This window comes from Oreochromis aureus, linkage group 22, assembly GCF_013358895.1.
Source record: "Oreochromis aureus strain Israel breed Guangdong linkage group 22, ZZ_aureus, whole genome shotgun sequence".
In the NCBI taxonomy this organism is placed as follows: domain Eukaryota; kingdom Metazoa; phylum Chordata; class Actinopteri; order Cichliformes; family Cichlidae; genus Oreochromis; species Oreochromis aureus.
Window position 1 is genome coordinate 24,444,828 of NC_052962.1, and position 15,985 is coordinate 24,460,812.

General features: G+C 43.5%; 1 protein-coding gene across 7 annotated transcripts in view; it reads left to right on the forward strand.

The window, feature by feature from the left end:
- rbms3 (RNA binding motif, single stranded interacting protein) overlaps positions 1–15,151 on the forward strand; it is a 301,392-nt gene extending 286,241 nt beyond the window's left edge. For all 7 annotated transcript variants that reach the window (XM_039605523.1, XM_039605517.1, XM_039605518.1 and 4 more), the window contains 3 exons: positions 3,979–4,068; positions 5,790–5,914; positions 7,954–15,151. In XM_039605523.1, the coding sequence (XP_039461457.1) occupies positions 3,979–4,068; positions 5,790–5,914; positions 7,954–7,957 (219 nt within the window). In that variant the 3' untranslated portion in view covers positions 7,958–15,151. The remainder of the gene's footprint in view (positions 1–3,978; positions 4,069–5,789; positions 5,915–7,953) is intronic.
- Positions 15,152–15,985: the final 834 nt, after the last annotated feature.

Below are 15,985 nucleotides of genomic sequence, written 5' to 3' on the forward strand. Positions count from 1 at the left end.
GCATACTAACTCTTTATTATGGCTTGCACTCGCTCTGGTTTCGGTTTCGCTTCTGCAAAAGCACACCGTTTCCTGTCAGCCTGCAATCAGCTTCTCCCCCACTGAAGACTATGTGTAAGAATATAAAACATTCAAAAACCTTTAAATTATAGATTCAACTGATTATAACTGAACCTGTAATAAAGACTAATATAATACCAATATATTTTGAACATCTGAGTGCATCTGAATGCAACATCACATGAAATGGTAATGATGATTATAAAATAACAGCAAATAATAGCAGTAAAATATTTCTATTCCTGACACAGTCCAGTTCAGTTCATAGCTCGGCCTTTTCTCCCTGTTTTCCGGACAAGTGAAAGGCCAGATGCATCTCTCTCTGTCCTGGCCTTCAGATACTGTTCATCTGCTATAGATAGTTTGTAGGCCTACCATTTCTTTTGTCCTCCTTGTCTAGTTTTCTCACATTTTTAAGGAAACACTGCACAGAATGCCGAGATATGCCAAATGTTGCATTAATAGCTCTTTGTGAATCACCTTGTTGGTGCAAAAATACAACTTTATGCTGTCAAACTATGTTAGATTCAACTAAATAAATGGGAGCAAACTGGTTGTCTTGCAAAGTTGTCTATGTGCAGACACAGCACTGGTTCATGAGTTGAGTTAGGTGCCTTTTTAGGCTTGAATGATTAATAGGTTAGTGCCAAGTGGCTTAAGAAATAAAGAAAATGCTTGAAGAATGCTCTGAAGAAAAAAGGACTGGACTGAAAATGAGAGAAAAAGCAGCCAATGTTCAAAGAAAAACTTTGAAAGACCTTAAGAAAGCCTGTTTCTCAAAACCACTTTAAATAACAAAAAAGTCTGGCTTCTAGGAAGCAGGTTGAGTGGTCCTCGATGTCAATCAGCTGCAAGAATCTGCAGTCGGACAGACTCCAGCTCCACATCTTGAACTGCAGCTGGCGACGGTAGTCTTCGTACCTGCTGTGAGCTGAAGGGCCACTCCAACCAGAACCCACAGCAACAGCTTCTTCTTATATACTCATGCGCATATATGTACGAGTATATGCTCCCATCTCGTTACAAAGCAGTGTAATTCTGTGGGAAACACTGATAGCACCAGTGGTCAAAAACTTTAAACAATATCCTGGTGAGGGAGAGTGAGTCGTAAATAAAAGTATCAAAGCTTTCTACCATAAAAGTGACTGATTTTACTGGTATTAATCTCTGCAGGCAGTCTTAACAAACCCTTGGGATGAGGATATGAAGAGCTTGTCACAGTGAAGTGGGACAGCACTGTAATTCACAACTATCGATGTGCATTTCCAATAGAGCTCCACGGCGATTGTTAGATCAGTAATCATCAGAGCCCTTCCCCCGCGCCGCATGGCCATTAATAACATACACTGAGTAGCTGGATGTTCTAGCCTTGACCCGCTATTATCCCTCACCTTGCAGACGATACAACCGAAAAAGAGAGCGTCAACGCAGAGAAGATGGATAGATGTGGAGCTTGAGTGGCAGGCCAAGAGGCAGAAGATTTATGTGAACATTTGGAAATGCTAATGTGCTGTGCCACACTCCACCAAAGCCGAGAAATTCTCGTACCCACCAAACTTAAAGTGTCTTTAAACATCAATGTGGTGCAGAGGCCCAAACCACCGCTGGACCAGCGCGGCTGCGTCTATGCTATGGATTTTCATCCTGGTGTTGCTGCATTGCGGTCTGAATTTATACCGTAGTTATAGGTGTATGTCATGGAGAGTGATGGTAGAGAAGAGACTTAAGGAGTCTACTCACACCATTCTCGTTAAGGAGCTATTCAGGCCTCCTGTTCATCAAACATACGCACACGCCATCTGCTTCTGGCGCTGCTGTGTGTGTGTGCATGTGTATTGACGTATATGTGTGACTTGGAGAGTGAAACACCATTTATGGCCAATTAGGGATGCTTTATATTACCCAAACCTGTCCCCTGACTATGGACAGCAAAGTATTAAAAGTGTTGAAATTGGACAAAAATCATCTTTATCACCATAGCAACTCGATTATCTGTAGCCGCGCTTGACATCCCCCTGACTTGCCGCAGCAGCGACTGAAGAAATATGCCTTGCTCAACCTGCCACATTAAATAGGTTAACTAATGGTTATGGTAAAAGAAAAAAAAATCTTATCTTATTAAATTTTCTTGTTAAATCTAATTTAAATTCCTTTTGCAGTCCTGCAGAGAAATATAACCTTTCAAATGGACATTCTCCCTATGACAGGGAGATTTTGATATTGCTAATTATCTCCTACTTTCCTTCATTTGCTTTCATGCAGCCCTCACAGGTGAGTTGGCTGAATAAGTTAATAGGGTGGAGAGGCGAAGACCTAAAGTCCCGAGGAAAATTGGTATGCATGGTTTTGATCCACCAGGGAGAAGGTCACTTCAACAATCTGATAGGCCTTTTTAGACGCTAGCAGGTTGAAAGAGAGCGAGCAAGAAAGAGAGAGAGTGACAGGAAGGTGAGAGGAAAGAAGGGATGACACGGAGAGGTAATGTGGTAATGTGTCAGGAAGTCTGGATATGCCACCTCACCCCATCCTGAGTGTGACAGCTCTGAAGGTGTGATAACCTTAAATTCCCCTGCCCGGACCCACACAGCCATGCTCGCCTACGAACGCCACACTAACATCCATCCCAGGGCATCCTCCTGGCCGCGCGTAGCAACGGTGGGGGAGTTAATCACCCATGTCCATGGCCTTTAGCTGCTCTCATTAGCGGTGAGCGGTGGAGCCGTACCCGATCCATTAGCAACGCTGCCGGTAATGACACTTCACCAGCACCGCCGGGCCCACGGCCAAGAAAGGCTTCGCAGCCCGGCGCAGCCCCTCCATTACCGACTCCTACTGCATTCTGCTGCCACGCTTTTTAGCACTTGCAGGTGGGACTTGGAGGCAAAGGGAAAAATAAAACAGAAAGAAAGGGATTGTACTTCCCTTTTCGCTTGGTCCGGAAAAGCAGCAGGAAGATGAGGCCAGGGGGAGAGGCAGCCTGGTGGCTTTTATCTGGGATCACATCCGTTGGCGCTGTACTGCAGCATTATCGTTCCAAGCCTCTTTGTCTTTGTCTGTCTTTCTCACACACAGAGACACACACACACACACACACACACACACACGTATGTATCCCACACACAGCTGTACACAGGAGAACTTGCACATGCACAGTTGGACGGACAAATAGTGATAAGTCATCTTTTATGCACAGGCATGTGCTAATTAAAAACAAGCACGCACACTGGTAAATCAGGCTCACACTGATGTGTGTGTGTGTGTGTGTTCACCATTACCACCACCACACAAAGCATTCACAGCAAGTTACAGAAAAGGCTTTGCACAAAGTGCCGTGTCTTCATTCATATTGCATGTGAAAGCCCCCCTGGCTGTCATGTAACAAAACCTGTGTCACGCCTGTAAAATGGCCATCTTGGAGCAAGCTAGCACCCGGTTAAAAGCCAGGGCATGCATAACTAAAAGAATATAGGCCACAGGCAGCAGACCTCCTGCTTTTTCTTTCCTCTCCCTCTCTCTCCTCATCCCTTTTGGTGTCTTTTTTTTTTATCTTCTCAGCTGTGGCCCAGTGCATTTGCTTGCCTCTGAAGTCTTGTTGGGACAGCAGGGCATCTCTTCTTTCTCCTCCTTCTCCTCCTCCATATGTAGTCTTCTGATCTGCTCTGCTCTGCTCAATATGTACACATATTCTTTTAGCGCCCCCCAAAGGATGCTGAGGGCACAGCAATCTGCCACCCTAATAGTTATGGGAGTAATTACACTGAATGAGTCTTCCAGGGAATTATGATAGACGTAGGGCTTTTTTATGTGAAGAGCATGTATTGATTAATATTATAATGGAATTTGTGGTTCCGATGTGTGTTGTAAGAATTACCATATGACAGGATTTTGATGCGTGTGTGTCTTTTGTTTCTGTTTCAGTACATGACTGCTGCAGCCGCCGCGGCGCCTATGCAAGGGACCTACATTCCCCAGTACACTCCTGTGCCTCCAACCGCTGTCCCTGTCGAAGTAAGACCCACATGCATGTGCGCGCTACTCGTCAAGTATTAAAAATCTGTCGACGTTTATGCATAGGAGGACATCATTAGTACTAACAGCCTACTCACTTCCACCCACAAGCACTCCCTTCGCCATTTCTAAGCCTGCTCGGCACATCAATAGACTTAAACAGTCATTAAATTGACAAATTACATTTGAAGCATGGCGCAAATTGCTTTTATTCTCTCTAAACAAATGGCTTCGTACCAGCAGCACATAACAAGGATCAAAAACTGCAAGCAAAGCAAGATGAGTCAGAAGTTTTATAGTATTTGGGAAAGACATTTGAAGTGCAGTGTAGACTTTCTCACTTCCTCGGCGGCTGTCTGAGCTCCTGGCAGGTTCGGGCAGTCCAGGCTGAGAAATGATGAACGTGGGGAGCGGGTGGGTAGGCAGGCAGGCAGGCAGGCCAGCAAGGAGAGCGGGCCAGCTGTCTGGCGGCTGACAGTGCGGTCGTACTCAGATGGACTATCAGTCGTGTATCAGATGACAGGAGCTGAAGTGAGACACAGTGCCGGTGGTGCTGTCTCTCCCCCCCCCCACCACCACCTCTTCCCCTACAGCCGGTTTAGGCTGGTAGGTAGCTGGAACACGCACACATCCGTCAGCCACGGAGCTCTGGTTAGCCCACCGGCAACGGACAATGACAGTTTTCACTGACAGAGCCATTAGTCGCTTCCTCGCCCCCCCCCCCTCACGTCCCACCCCCGTCAGAAAGTTGCAGTCTTCGTCATGAAGGAGTGAGGCGGAGGAAAGAGATGTAGTTGTAGCGTAGCCCACGGCACCTCTTGCCTATTTCATCCTCACAATTGTCCTCTCAGTGCCAGCGTCAGCAGCGGGGTGTATATCACTGTATCAGCCAGTGTCTGGAGGGCTGATGTATGGACAGGACGCAGTATCCTTGAGAGCTTGTTAAAGGTGATTGAGATGACTCAGTGATGGTGGCGATCTGTATTGCTCGACACATAAAAAGGCTAAGAGGCTGTTGTGATGAATTCATTGTACGTAGCCATTCTTAAAAAAGTTTCTACCTTAAACAGACTTAAAATTCTGCAAAAAATATAAAGGATGTTTCATTAATGGCATGATCTCACACACAGACTGTGCATCTTTTTTATTGTTTAGCCTCCTCGGCTCTTGGAATAAAAATGCTCCTTTTATTTTTTGTTGTACTGCACGAAGCAAACATCGGCCGCACTTCTACAGCGTGTGTAATTCTTCTCAACGTATATTGGCTTCTTCGGATGGAAGAACTCTTTACTTTAAATGAAGTTATGTGTTTAGAGTGGATGGAGCTGCCATAGGGTCTGTCAGTTTGAGAAGTGAATAAACAAAAAATTGCTCTTTGGTATACTTTTATGTCAAGTCAAATCAAATTGCCTGTATTACGTCTGCGGGAAAGATATTCTCTATCCTTAGACTCTTGATTTCTGTGATGAAACTGCACCAAAAAATCCTTTTACAGAAAACAAATAAGACAAACCTCATAAGCAGCAGAAAAGCAACAGAAGAACTGTCCCTTTTCCAAGACAGACAGGCATGCGACACCACAAATGTAAACACAGAGTAGACAGAAGGAGAAGTTTACTAGATACAGCCACATACTTGTCTTCTTCCAAGCTTACATGTTTCCACCTGTGTGTGTGTGTGTGTGTGTGTGTGTGTGTGTGTGTGTGTGTGTCTGTCTCCAGGGAGTGGTGACAGACGCTTCACCCCAGACAGTGGCTCCTTCATCACAGGAGGTGGCTGGCCAGCAGCAACAGATCCAGGTGGACAGTGCTACTGACCATGTTCCTGCTTACTCATACCAGTCCAAGTACGTCCAACAGGAGACAGTTTCTGCTAACCTTTTGTATGCATCAAAATCTCTCTTCATTGATTTTTTTTCTTAATATATAATCTTATTTTTAAAATTCAAGCTTTTGAAATGGCAATATATATATGACTGTATGTATATATATATATATATATATATATATATATATATATATATATATACCGGCCACTTCATTAGTTCCAAAAAAAGGATCCCCCACACCATTACACCACCAGCAGCCTGAGCCACTGATACAGACATGATGGATCCATTATTTCTTGTTGTTGTACCAGGAAACATTTTTCCAATCTTCTCTTGTCCGATTTTGGCCAGCCTGTGCAAACAGTCGCCTCACTTTCCTGTTGTTAGTTAACAGGTGTAACACCTGGTGAGGTCTTCTGGCGCTGTAGCACGTCTCCTTCCTTCTTCCAAGGTTCGACGTGTTGCGCATTCAGAGATGCTCCTCTTGCATACCTTGGTTGTAACAAGCAGTTATTTGAGTTGCTGTTGCTTTCCTATCAGCTCAAAGCAGTCTGGCTGTTCTCCTCTGACCTCTGGCATCAACAAGGCGCTTTCACCCAGAGAACTGCTGCTCATCGGATATTTTCTCTATTTTGGATCATTCTCTGTAAGCCCTTTAGGCAATTCGGTGCCTAAATGCAATGAACTGCTGCCATGCGATTGGCTGATATTTCCATTAACAAGCAGATGAACAGGTGTACCTAACAAAGCGGCCAGTGAGTGTGTATTGATCCAGCACATAAACCCAAATGCTCAAAGTAATTAAAGCTGATTAAATACTTTAAATGACATTTTCACCCATTTTGAGTTAATGAAACTGATTATTTTAATTAACTCGTACCATCATGCAGATTAGGTAATCACCATTTATATCGTCTACTTATTTCTCTCGTGTGTGTCTGTGGAGGTTTTGCTTGGCCTTTAATATTGTAGCATCCGGAGTGGACATGTTTGGGAAGGAGAGGAAAATGATGAAGATTAGCTAAAATAATGATCTGTCTTATTCAGCTGATTTATATTTGTTTACATTTCTGCTATTACGATTATATTTACCTTCATGCTGTAGCACAAAGCTGTGTTAGTGACTGTCAGCTGGTAATGTGCAGAGTGATGCAAGTGTCTCGCTCATGCTGAGCAAGTTTTTTGTCCAAGATAAAGCAATGAATAATAATGTTAGTTAAATAACACTGACTGCCTTATGTAAATTCACACTGCCTAATGGAGTAATGGATACTACAGTACTTGGGTTTTATTAACTGACACTATTTGTCTTAATTTAATAAGTGTATATCATAATCAAACAGAACACATAACATAAAAACTAAGATGTTTTATTCCTCACACCATTTAAATATTAACTTTATTAACTCAAAACAATATTAAGCAACTGATTGCTCCAGTTTTTTGGGTTTTTTTTTTTTAAGTCCAGCCAGGTTGGGGGGATTTGCAGTGAACCGTTTGACGTGTTGAGCAGGGCGGCACTACTTTTTATCATCTAAGCGATCAGTGATTTTGATTTATCAGGTATTGGCTTTTCTAGATGGGCTGGAAGTAAACCATCATTTTGGGTTTTATAATCTAGTACAATTTCTCTGGGTTTTTTTTTACAATTTGTTTTTAAATGGCACAAGTAGATCATCTCCCTCGGGTGTTTGTGATAACAAAAGCAGTGAAGTTTTTCTCTTTGACAAAGGGTTTTGTGAAGCAGAACAGGGCTTAATAGAGACCTTAAAAAGAAATCAAAAAAGCAAAGTACTATGAAACGTAGTAGCATTGCATAATGATTCAGATTATTCCTGGCTGCCGCTGTCATTTGCTCGTCACTTTTTTGCTTTCTGACCCGATCATAACTCTTTAACGCGTATCATTTTGCTCCAGCGTTCTGACTGAGCTGTCAGCCGTCGGCTCTATTGCTTTGCTGCGTTTGTAAAATTGTGCTTTGATTGCAGCCGCACCCCCACAGACGCACTCACGCTCTCTCTTTCTCTCTGTATTTCTGTTTTCTCCTCTTTCATCAGATAGCAACGGCCTGAGCGAATGTTCCTGTGACAGCGTTGCCTTGAGACAGAAGGTGGCTGCACTGTGAATGTGAGGAGAAAGAGAGAAGAAAAGAGATTGCTTCCAGATTGCCCAGGCACCAAAAAAAAAAGAGACACTTTTTTCATTTCCTACCTGGCCTACAAGAAAAAAAAAATCAAGAAGGAGGCAAAGATTGCTGAGGAAGGGGATGGGGAAAATTGCTGGGCACAGTGCAAAGAAGTGAATTTGTTTAGTCTGGGAACCTGCCTGAAGGGGCTGGGCTGAAGCTTGAAAAGTTTCTCAAAGAAAATTCTCAAAGAATTGAAACAAAACAAAGAAAAAGTACAAAAAAAAAAGAAAAAAAATGCGAAAATTCGAAAAAAAAAAAAAAAGGTTGAATGCGCAGGTAGGTGATGAAGTTTATTTTGTAATTAGAAAAGGGGAGTCAAGTTTGAGATACACACAGAGATTGTCTTCCTCAGATATTAAGCTACAGTTTCTTTTCTGTCTTTTTATGTTCTAGTGTTAAATCTTAGTTTTCTAGATATATTCGAAAAACAAGGTGTTTTTTTTTTTCTCCCTTCTTTCTTGAATCTTCATGGCCTTAATTTGAAGGGCGCCAGAAACTTTTTACAGAGATTAAGTCTGACGTCATGTTGAGAGGAAAAGAAAAAAAAAAAAAAAAAAAGCTAACAAAAACAGTCTCTTGGACCACTTGGAGGGTACAAGACACTAGATGAATTGTTCTAAAGAGGAAAAAAAAAAGAATCTATCACATAAGCTGTACAGATTTAATAGAGAAGAGCTTTTTTTTCTTTTCTTCATTAGAAGAAAACTTTGATAATTATTATGTCAGAGGTAACTAAGTGTCAGAAGTAAACAAATGTCTGTCGTGGGGGTGGGAGACTCTGGGCGGGTGGTTGGGCGGGTGGGGGCGAAGCTTTGAAGAGATTTTTCACAGTGAGGAAAAAAAAGAAAAAAGTAAACATTAGAAAACATGCTGCAGTCCTGCAGGATGCAGTCTGCTGCAAATGCTGAACTTGTTTTTTATCGTCATTATTATTTTACATGGCAACGTTGCTGTCGATGACATTAGTGCTTTTTATCTGCCACATTTTACCTTTTTTATGAGCTTTAAAGATGTTTTTAGCCCGCTTTGCTTGTCACACTGCAAAAAAAAACTCACAAAAAAAAGGAGGAAAAAAAATAAATAAAATGAGCAGGAGGAAAACAAAAAACTACAGAGAAAATTCTGGCAGTAAAACAAAAAAAAAAACAACAACGTTAGATTCAGTAGGAGCTTATGGTTTAAACCAATCAGTGCAAAAGCAATAGAAAGAAATTGTTGACAATTTCTGTAGTCTTTCCTAGTTGTGGATCAAATGCAGCCCATGGATGGCCATTTTTATACCAAAGATGAAGAGACACTCTGAACCAGAGTTTAGTTTTTGTTTTATTGTTTCCTTTTGTTTTGTTTTCCTTTTCATTTTTCAGTTTGATTTTGTTGTTGTTGATGTTGTTGTTGTTGATGATGTTAATGTTGATGTTGATGTTGTTGTTGCTGTTGTTGTCGGGTTTTTTTCTGCTTTTTTTTTTTTTTTTTCATTATTTTTTCATTTTTTTGGTTTTGTTTTTTACCTTAATGGCCGGACCAGTCCTTGCTATCCTTCTTAACCGGGTTTAAGAACACTTTTCACAGTTGTCCGAGCTGTCGCGCACGCTCACGCATATCGATAACGCTCATACGCCGTCTCAGACACACACATCAGACAGTATTGAATTGCGTGGCAGTTTTATCAAAAGTCCTCTTTCTGTCTTTTAATTTCTCTCGTGTGTGTGTCTCATCTCTTCTTCTTCTGTAATGCTTTCACACACTGTGTGTGCATTCCACCTCTGTCTCTCTCTCTCAAATCCTGCAGGGAAAACTTTAGGAATCAGACTGGGGAATGTTGCTGTGTCTGCTAAGTGGTCGTTGACGCGACACATCGCTTCCAGCTAATTTCATTCTGTTTATCTGTTTAATTCAACCATAACTATCTCAGCCATTTCTCAGTGTACTAAGCTTCAGCGGGAAGCCCCCCCTGCTGCTGTTTGACCTCATGTTTAATCAGTATGTCATAGGTGGATCGCTTTCTAATATATTTATGTGCTCAAAACACCAGAGTCACGTTTGCTGCATATTGTGCATAGATTGCTCCCCAAAAGGAACAAAACTGAAGTCTTTTGGTAATGATTGCATAAACTTTACGGCACTTAATGGCACTGTCCTTCTGTTTACAGCAGCCTAACTGAGTAGTTTGACATTTTGGGAAAATTATCGCAATTTTTTTTCTTTTGAATTTTATAATCTTGCTGGATTAGTCAGCACCCAGCAGTTTGGCTTAGCCTTGAACACTAAGTGGAGCAGAAAACCTTGCAGCACCACTTGTTGTATCTCATTTGTTTTGTACAAAAATAACACCTTTAGTCTTGCAACGGTCTGGTGATCTGTCCACGGTGTACCCCGCCTCTCATCCTGTGACAGCTGGGATTGGCCCCTCCCCACCACGGCCCTGAATTAGACAAGCAGAAGAACACGGATGGAGAAATATTCCTCTGAACCACATTTAACTGAGTGGACATGTAGTAACCACTCGCTTTGCTTTTGTATTATTTGTGTGGTAAGCCCGCTGTCACTACCGCCTGCCATCACTGTGACGCTAACAAAGCATGGAGGTAAGGAGTTTAAAAGCAAGAAGAGGACTGCTTGTCTTGAACATCCGTCCTGATCATTTGTAGAAGGTCAGCACACCTGTGGGAAGTAACTAGGCTTCCCACCAGCCATAACAGGATGTCGATGGCAGCTTCTTCCTCAACCTCGCCGCTGAGTGTCAGTTACACCCCTAGTTGTCCCAATTTGTTGCACAAACAACCCCGTCTCGTCTGATCCGGTCTTTCCATCCCTGAGCCGCATGAGGTTTTTTTCAGTGACTTCATCTCTGTGGATTGTCCCCAGAGAAATTGCCTGTGGGTCATTTCTGCCCGTATTACAGAAAGCCTGTGTGTGTCGGGAACGCTGTGTGCGTCTGTGTTCTGCTCACCCGTGGCCTCCCCTGCTCGGCCTCGGCCGTGGTGCCGCAGCACTAAAAAGAACCGCGGCTTCGCTAGCAACATTAATGTGCCATGGTCAAGCCACCCTCCTTTGCTCTCATTTTCCCCTCACTGTCATCCTCTCCCTCTTCCACCAACACCGCCACCCCCGTCTCTCACGCTATCTCTCTCTCACTCTCTCTGAGGTTTCTTCTCTTTATTGGATGGTGCAGAAGCAGAACCACAAACCAATTTCAGTCACTCTCGCAATGAGGCTTGACGGGCCCAATTTGTCTCCCTCCGGGGCAATAGGATCCACTCCAGTGTCCCTCAAAAGACCCCTTTCTTGCGGAGAGAGGGGGAGCTTTTTGTTTGGTGACAATTGCAATTGAGCACTCGCAGTTCATGTGACTCATTCAAATCCTGTGCTCCTGGCAGTGTGCACGTTGCAAAGTGAACTGCGGTATGTCATCATTCGCGGTGATTTCTCGTTTTCCTTTTTTTCGTAAGCAACAATCAAACTGTACGTTGAGTGCCTTTTTAACAAAGCTTCCAAATAATTCCAAATCATCTGTGTAATTGTTAATAAAGCAAAGCACATGGAAAAGCTTGTTAAAGAAGCTGTGCTGGGGAAACGCTACTCTATGGTGCTAAAGATGAAGCTGTCTTGGGCTTCTGCCTTTCATTGCGATCGGTGATTTTCTGTGGTGAGCCGGCCACTGTTGATCACTTGGCCGCGAGCTCGATCTTAACCGGCCTCCTGTCCACTCGATGACACAAAAAGATAGTTCCCGAAGTGAACTACACTGTAAAAGCCATATTTTTATTTTCCCTCAGTCGCACCGCGAGCACCCTCCGAAGATTCCTGTCTTCCATCCACCGACGGACATCAGAAGCCAGATGTGTCACTCGAGCTTTCCCTCACTGACTGTTATCCGGTCACATCAACACATTGGGCCTTTCCTTTCATCTGATCTACCACTCAGCATCTGCTTTTGCTCGCCCTCAGGCTACGATCTGCTCTTATCTCCCATGGAACAAGTCCCTTCCACCTCCAACTGCTAACAACTTACTGTTGGGCTTTAGGGTTCCCTCGTCGTGCCAACGCTGCTCATCTGTTCACAGCTGTTCGTTTTTAAGTGTCCTGACGAAACAACCGAGCTGCTACACTTTACCAGTTTTAAGCTAGTGTGTGTTTTTGTGTGTCTGGTGTATATGTGAAGAGTTGTTTGTGTTAGTGCTTCAACCTTTAGCAAGGTTATGAGTACAGCATAGCTAAAACTGAGTTCTCTAGACTTTTACAGCTGCTGTTTTATAGAGTACAGGAGACATTTTGAAGCTTAATAGGACTCATAATGCAGGAGTTGCACATCAGAGAGCAGAGCGTCCTACAAATGGCCTGAGATTCAATAGTAATGGCATTATGGGAAATGGGATTACAAATAGCCAAGAGATTATGGGGGAAAAAATGCACAACAAAAGGATATCAGTTCTATTTTGCTAATGGAAATTCAAGAAAGAAAAAGATGTTAAGGCAGGTGTTTGCTACTAGTGCACAGTACCAATATTTCACATAGATCTGAAAGATTACCCAACAAACAGAAATGGCTTTTTCTTAATAGCACAATGGCATAATGTACCTTTTCAGAATACGAATACCTTCTCCGAAGTGTACAGAGGGCATGCCTGCAATTTTAAGGAGGCAGGAGCAGAAACTGCTCCCATTCAGCCCGTGTGTCAGCACAAACCAGAAGCCAGCCATACCCAGAGAGAAAGTGGATGCGTAAGAAGAAAAAGAGGAGGTGATCATTAGCTCCTGTTGCCGGGCAGAAAGTGGCCCTAGCCTCAAGTTTCTTTGTCGCGATGCAGCGGTGTGTTCCCTGTACAGGACTGTAGGAGGTGACCGACGCGACCCCCGTGCTAATTAGGAGCACATTCTCGCCCCTTCTTTGTCCATCACACCAACACCTCCCTCCCTTTTTGTACACAGCCACTCATCATTTTAAGTTTTCTGTGTGATGTGCAGTACCTCGCTGTCACACTTGACTTTCCTCTTCTTCAAGTTCACAGTAGCCACAGTATGTCCTTTTCAGCTTTTAGAGGGAAGTCTGTTCATCGCTGTTACGGCTGCTTTAAAGTGCCGACGTCCATTTGGAACAAGACACCATCTCAAAAGGATCCATCTGGGGTAGTAGGATGCCTCCTGGGAATTGGGATGCCACTGGGTGGAGACCCTGGTGCAGGCCCAGGATGCACTGGAGGGGAATATGTGCATCAGTTAGCTTGGGAATGCATGCTCCACCGGAAGAGGCGAAGGACGTGGCTTCAGAGAGGGAGGTCTGGGCCTCTCTGCTTAGACTACTGCCACCTGTGACCTGGACTCAGGTAAATGGTGCAAAATGGGTGTTACTTTTGAGATATTTAATAATTGTAATCATGAGAAAGTACATGGAAGGAAAGAGGGATCTCTTATGACCAGAAAAGGAGGCATTGTCCATTGTTGAGAGAAGTTTTGACAATGTCATTTTCCCTTCTCTGCTACTTCGGTGCACGAGCATGTGAGAGTCCTGCTGGAATCAAAATTTGCAAGCAACAATAATTTGCAAATCCTACCATCTGGATTCTCACAAATCGCTTTAGTGAAACAGGCCCCTGGACTGTAGTCCAATGTGATGCCTGCTCACTGAGGAGGGACAGCAGTTTGTAGGGGTAATATCCATGCTGGCTTGTTTCTCATATTATGGGCCCTAATGGTGCTCTTTACACCTCTTTTTTCCCTACTCAGCTGTCAGGAGGATAACCAGTTGCTGCCAGTGTGCCACAAAAGTTGTCCTAAAGTTTCTGCAATCATGATGTGAACAACTTAAATTTGTGTTTAGACATTCCTCTGTCTCATATCTAAATCTCACACATCTGAAACCCTTAAAGAAACCCGAATCCGATGCTCAGCATTTTCTTCCAACTTCTGTTTGATGCAGGAAGATGAAAAAATACTGTACGTTCAGAGAAAGTGTGGGGGGAAAAAGAGAGGGTGTGTGATTTCTGTTCACACACTCTCTACAAGATGACTCTGATCCTCTGTGAGCTTGAGATACCTAATGAAGTACAGATCTTGAGATGTTACCTACATCCCGGTTTTCTCCGGTGTAAGTCTTTCATGGCGAGGTGCTTATTTCACTGCCTTTAAGGAGGACTTTTTTCTTTTTTTTAAACCCAATCCGTCCCTTTCTCACCATTACTCACAATCACTGCCGCCTTCCTTAAATCTGCCCCAGAAAATCATTTATGTAGTGTGGCTTCCGCACTGTCAAAGGAGTAAACTCATTAGATGTATTACACGTCACGCTCGGTTTTCACGAGGCTCTTGTGGATTCATTCGTCGTGAACGGAGTCGTAGCCATTCCTCATTGATTGTCGTGTGTTAGGAAAACAGTAGTTCAGAGTTACTCTCACAGACTGAGTGTAAAGGAGAGCTGTGGCTCAATAAGTCATCACAGACCAGCACAATCACACACACACACACACACACACTTTCTCTCCGAACATATAATGCAGTGGGAAAATTGCTCCAGCTAACCCCCTCCCTCCCCACAAGAGCGAGGCCCTGTGCTTTTTAATTGATGCTTCGGTCCACCTTTGATGAGGGCTGATCGATTGGCCACACAACCCCAGGAGCTCAGCCACTCAGCCAGCCAGCACAGCCCTCGTGGAGTTCAAACGTCTCCCTGAGAAATCCAGAATCTAATGATCACTAGGAAATGGCCAACCGAATATGTTAAGATAGCCGGCACAGAGAGTGCATTAGGCATGGGACTCATTTACCAGATAAAAAGAGGAACTATTTATTAGGACAGCAGAGCGGTTTTTAATTTGTTTTTGGGGTTTATTTTGTTTTGTTTTTTTATTTTTAGTTTTCTCTTCCTTTTTTTTTGGATTGTTTTGGGTTTTTTCTTCCACTTTTCTTCGTTTCAGCGCCGAGGAGGACACGGTCACGCCTCGCACACGCTGCTCAGTGTGTGTGATCTTGGAGAAATTATCTGTACATCTGTGGATGTTAGGATTTGGATTTTATGAGTTGTTTTTTTCTCTCTGATGAAGCTTTCAATAAAAAAATGTGGAAAAAAAGCATCAAAGAGCGCAGTTATCTTTCACTCTGCTTCACAAATGATTGTGTTTCATCACAGCTAGCTGTTTCTCTCTCCTCAAGCCATCATTACTGAAACATTTATTATGCACCGAGTATCCTCCGAGGAACACACACACACACACACGCATACACAGGATAGACCATCTCCCCCACAGCCTATTATCTATATGACTAAATTGCAGTGGGAAGTAAGAGGAAGCCCTGTCATTATGAACCAGGCTGATGGCACCTGCTGCGTGTTGACCTTGGGCCCTCGCATCCTCTCATAATTACAGCCTTCGCAAATGGAGCTAATACCTCTCGATGGGATCCCCATACCCCACCCCACCATCGCAGCTCCCATACGCTTGATTGGACGTAAAGTGGTCATAATCAAAGATGGAGGATTCTGCTGGAGGAGGAAGTGGATCGATGGCAATCAATCTTCCTCTTCACTCTCATTTAGGCCCAATCAATTGCTGTCCTTGTCGACTCCTAGGACGCCTGTACTGTCAATACCGCCGCTGCACAGTAGCTGCTGCCTGAGACGTCTTTACAAGATCAAGGCAACAAGACCGGCACTCTAAGACAAAGGATGTCTTAATAGAGAACAATTGACTTGCTAGGATTGAGTGTGTGTGTGTGTGGTGTGTGTGTGCACCTTAATGCACTTGATTCAACTCCCGGGAGATGCAGCGTCCTCCCATCCTCCTTTCCTTCCTTCCTACCACCCTTCCTCTGAATATCCAGAAAAATCTCAGCGCTCAACAGAGATAACTGTTGATGTGTATTTACAGCAATTTAAAACATTTAACTTCTCTGAGCGAGCTGTCCGA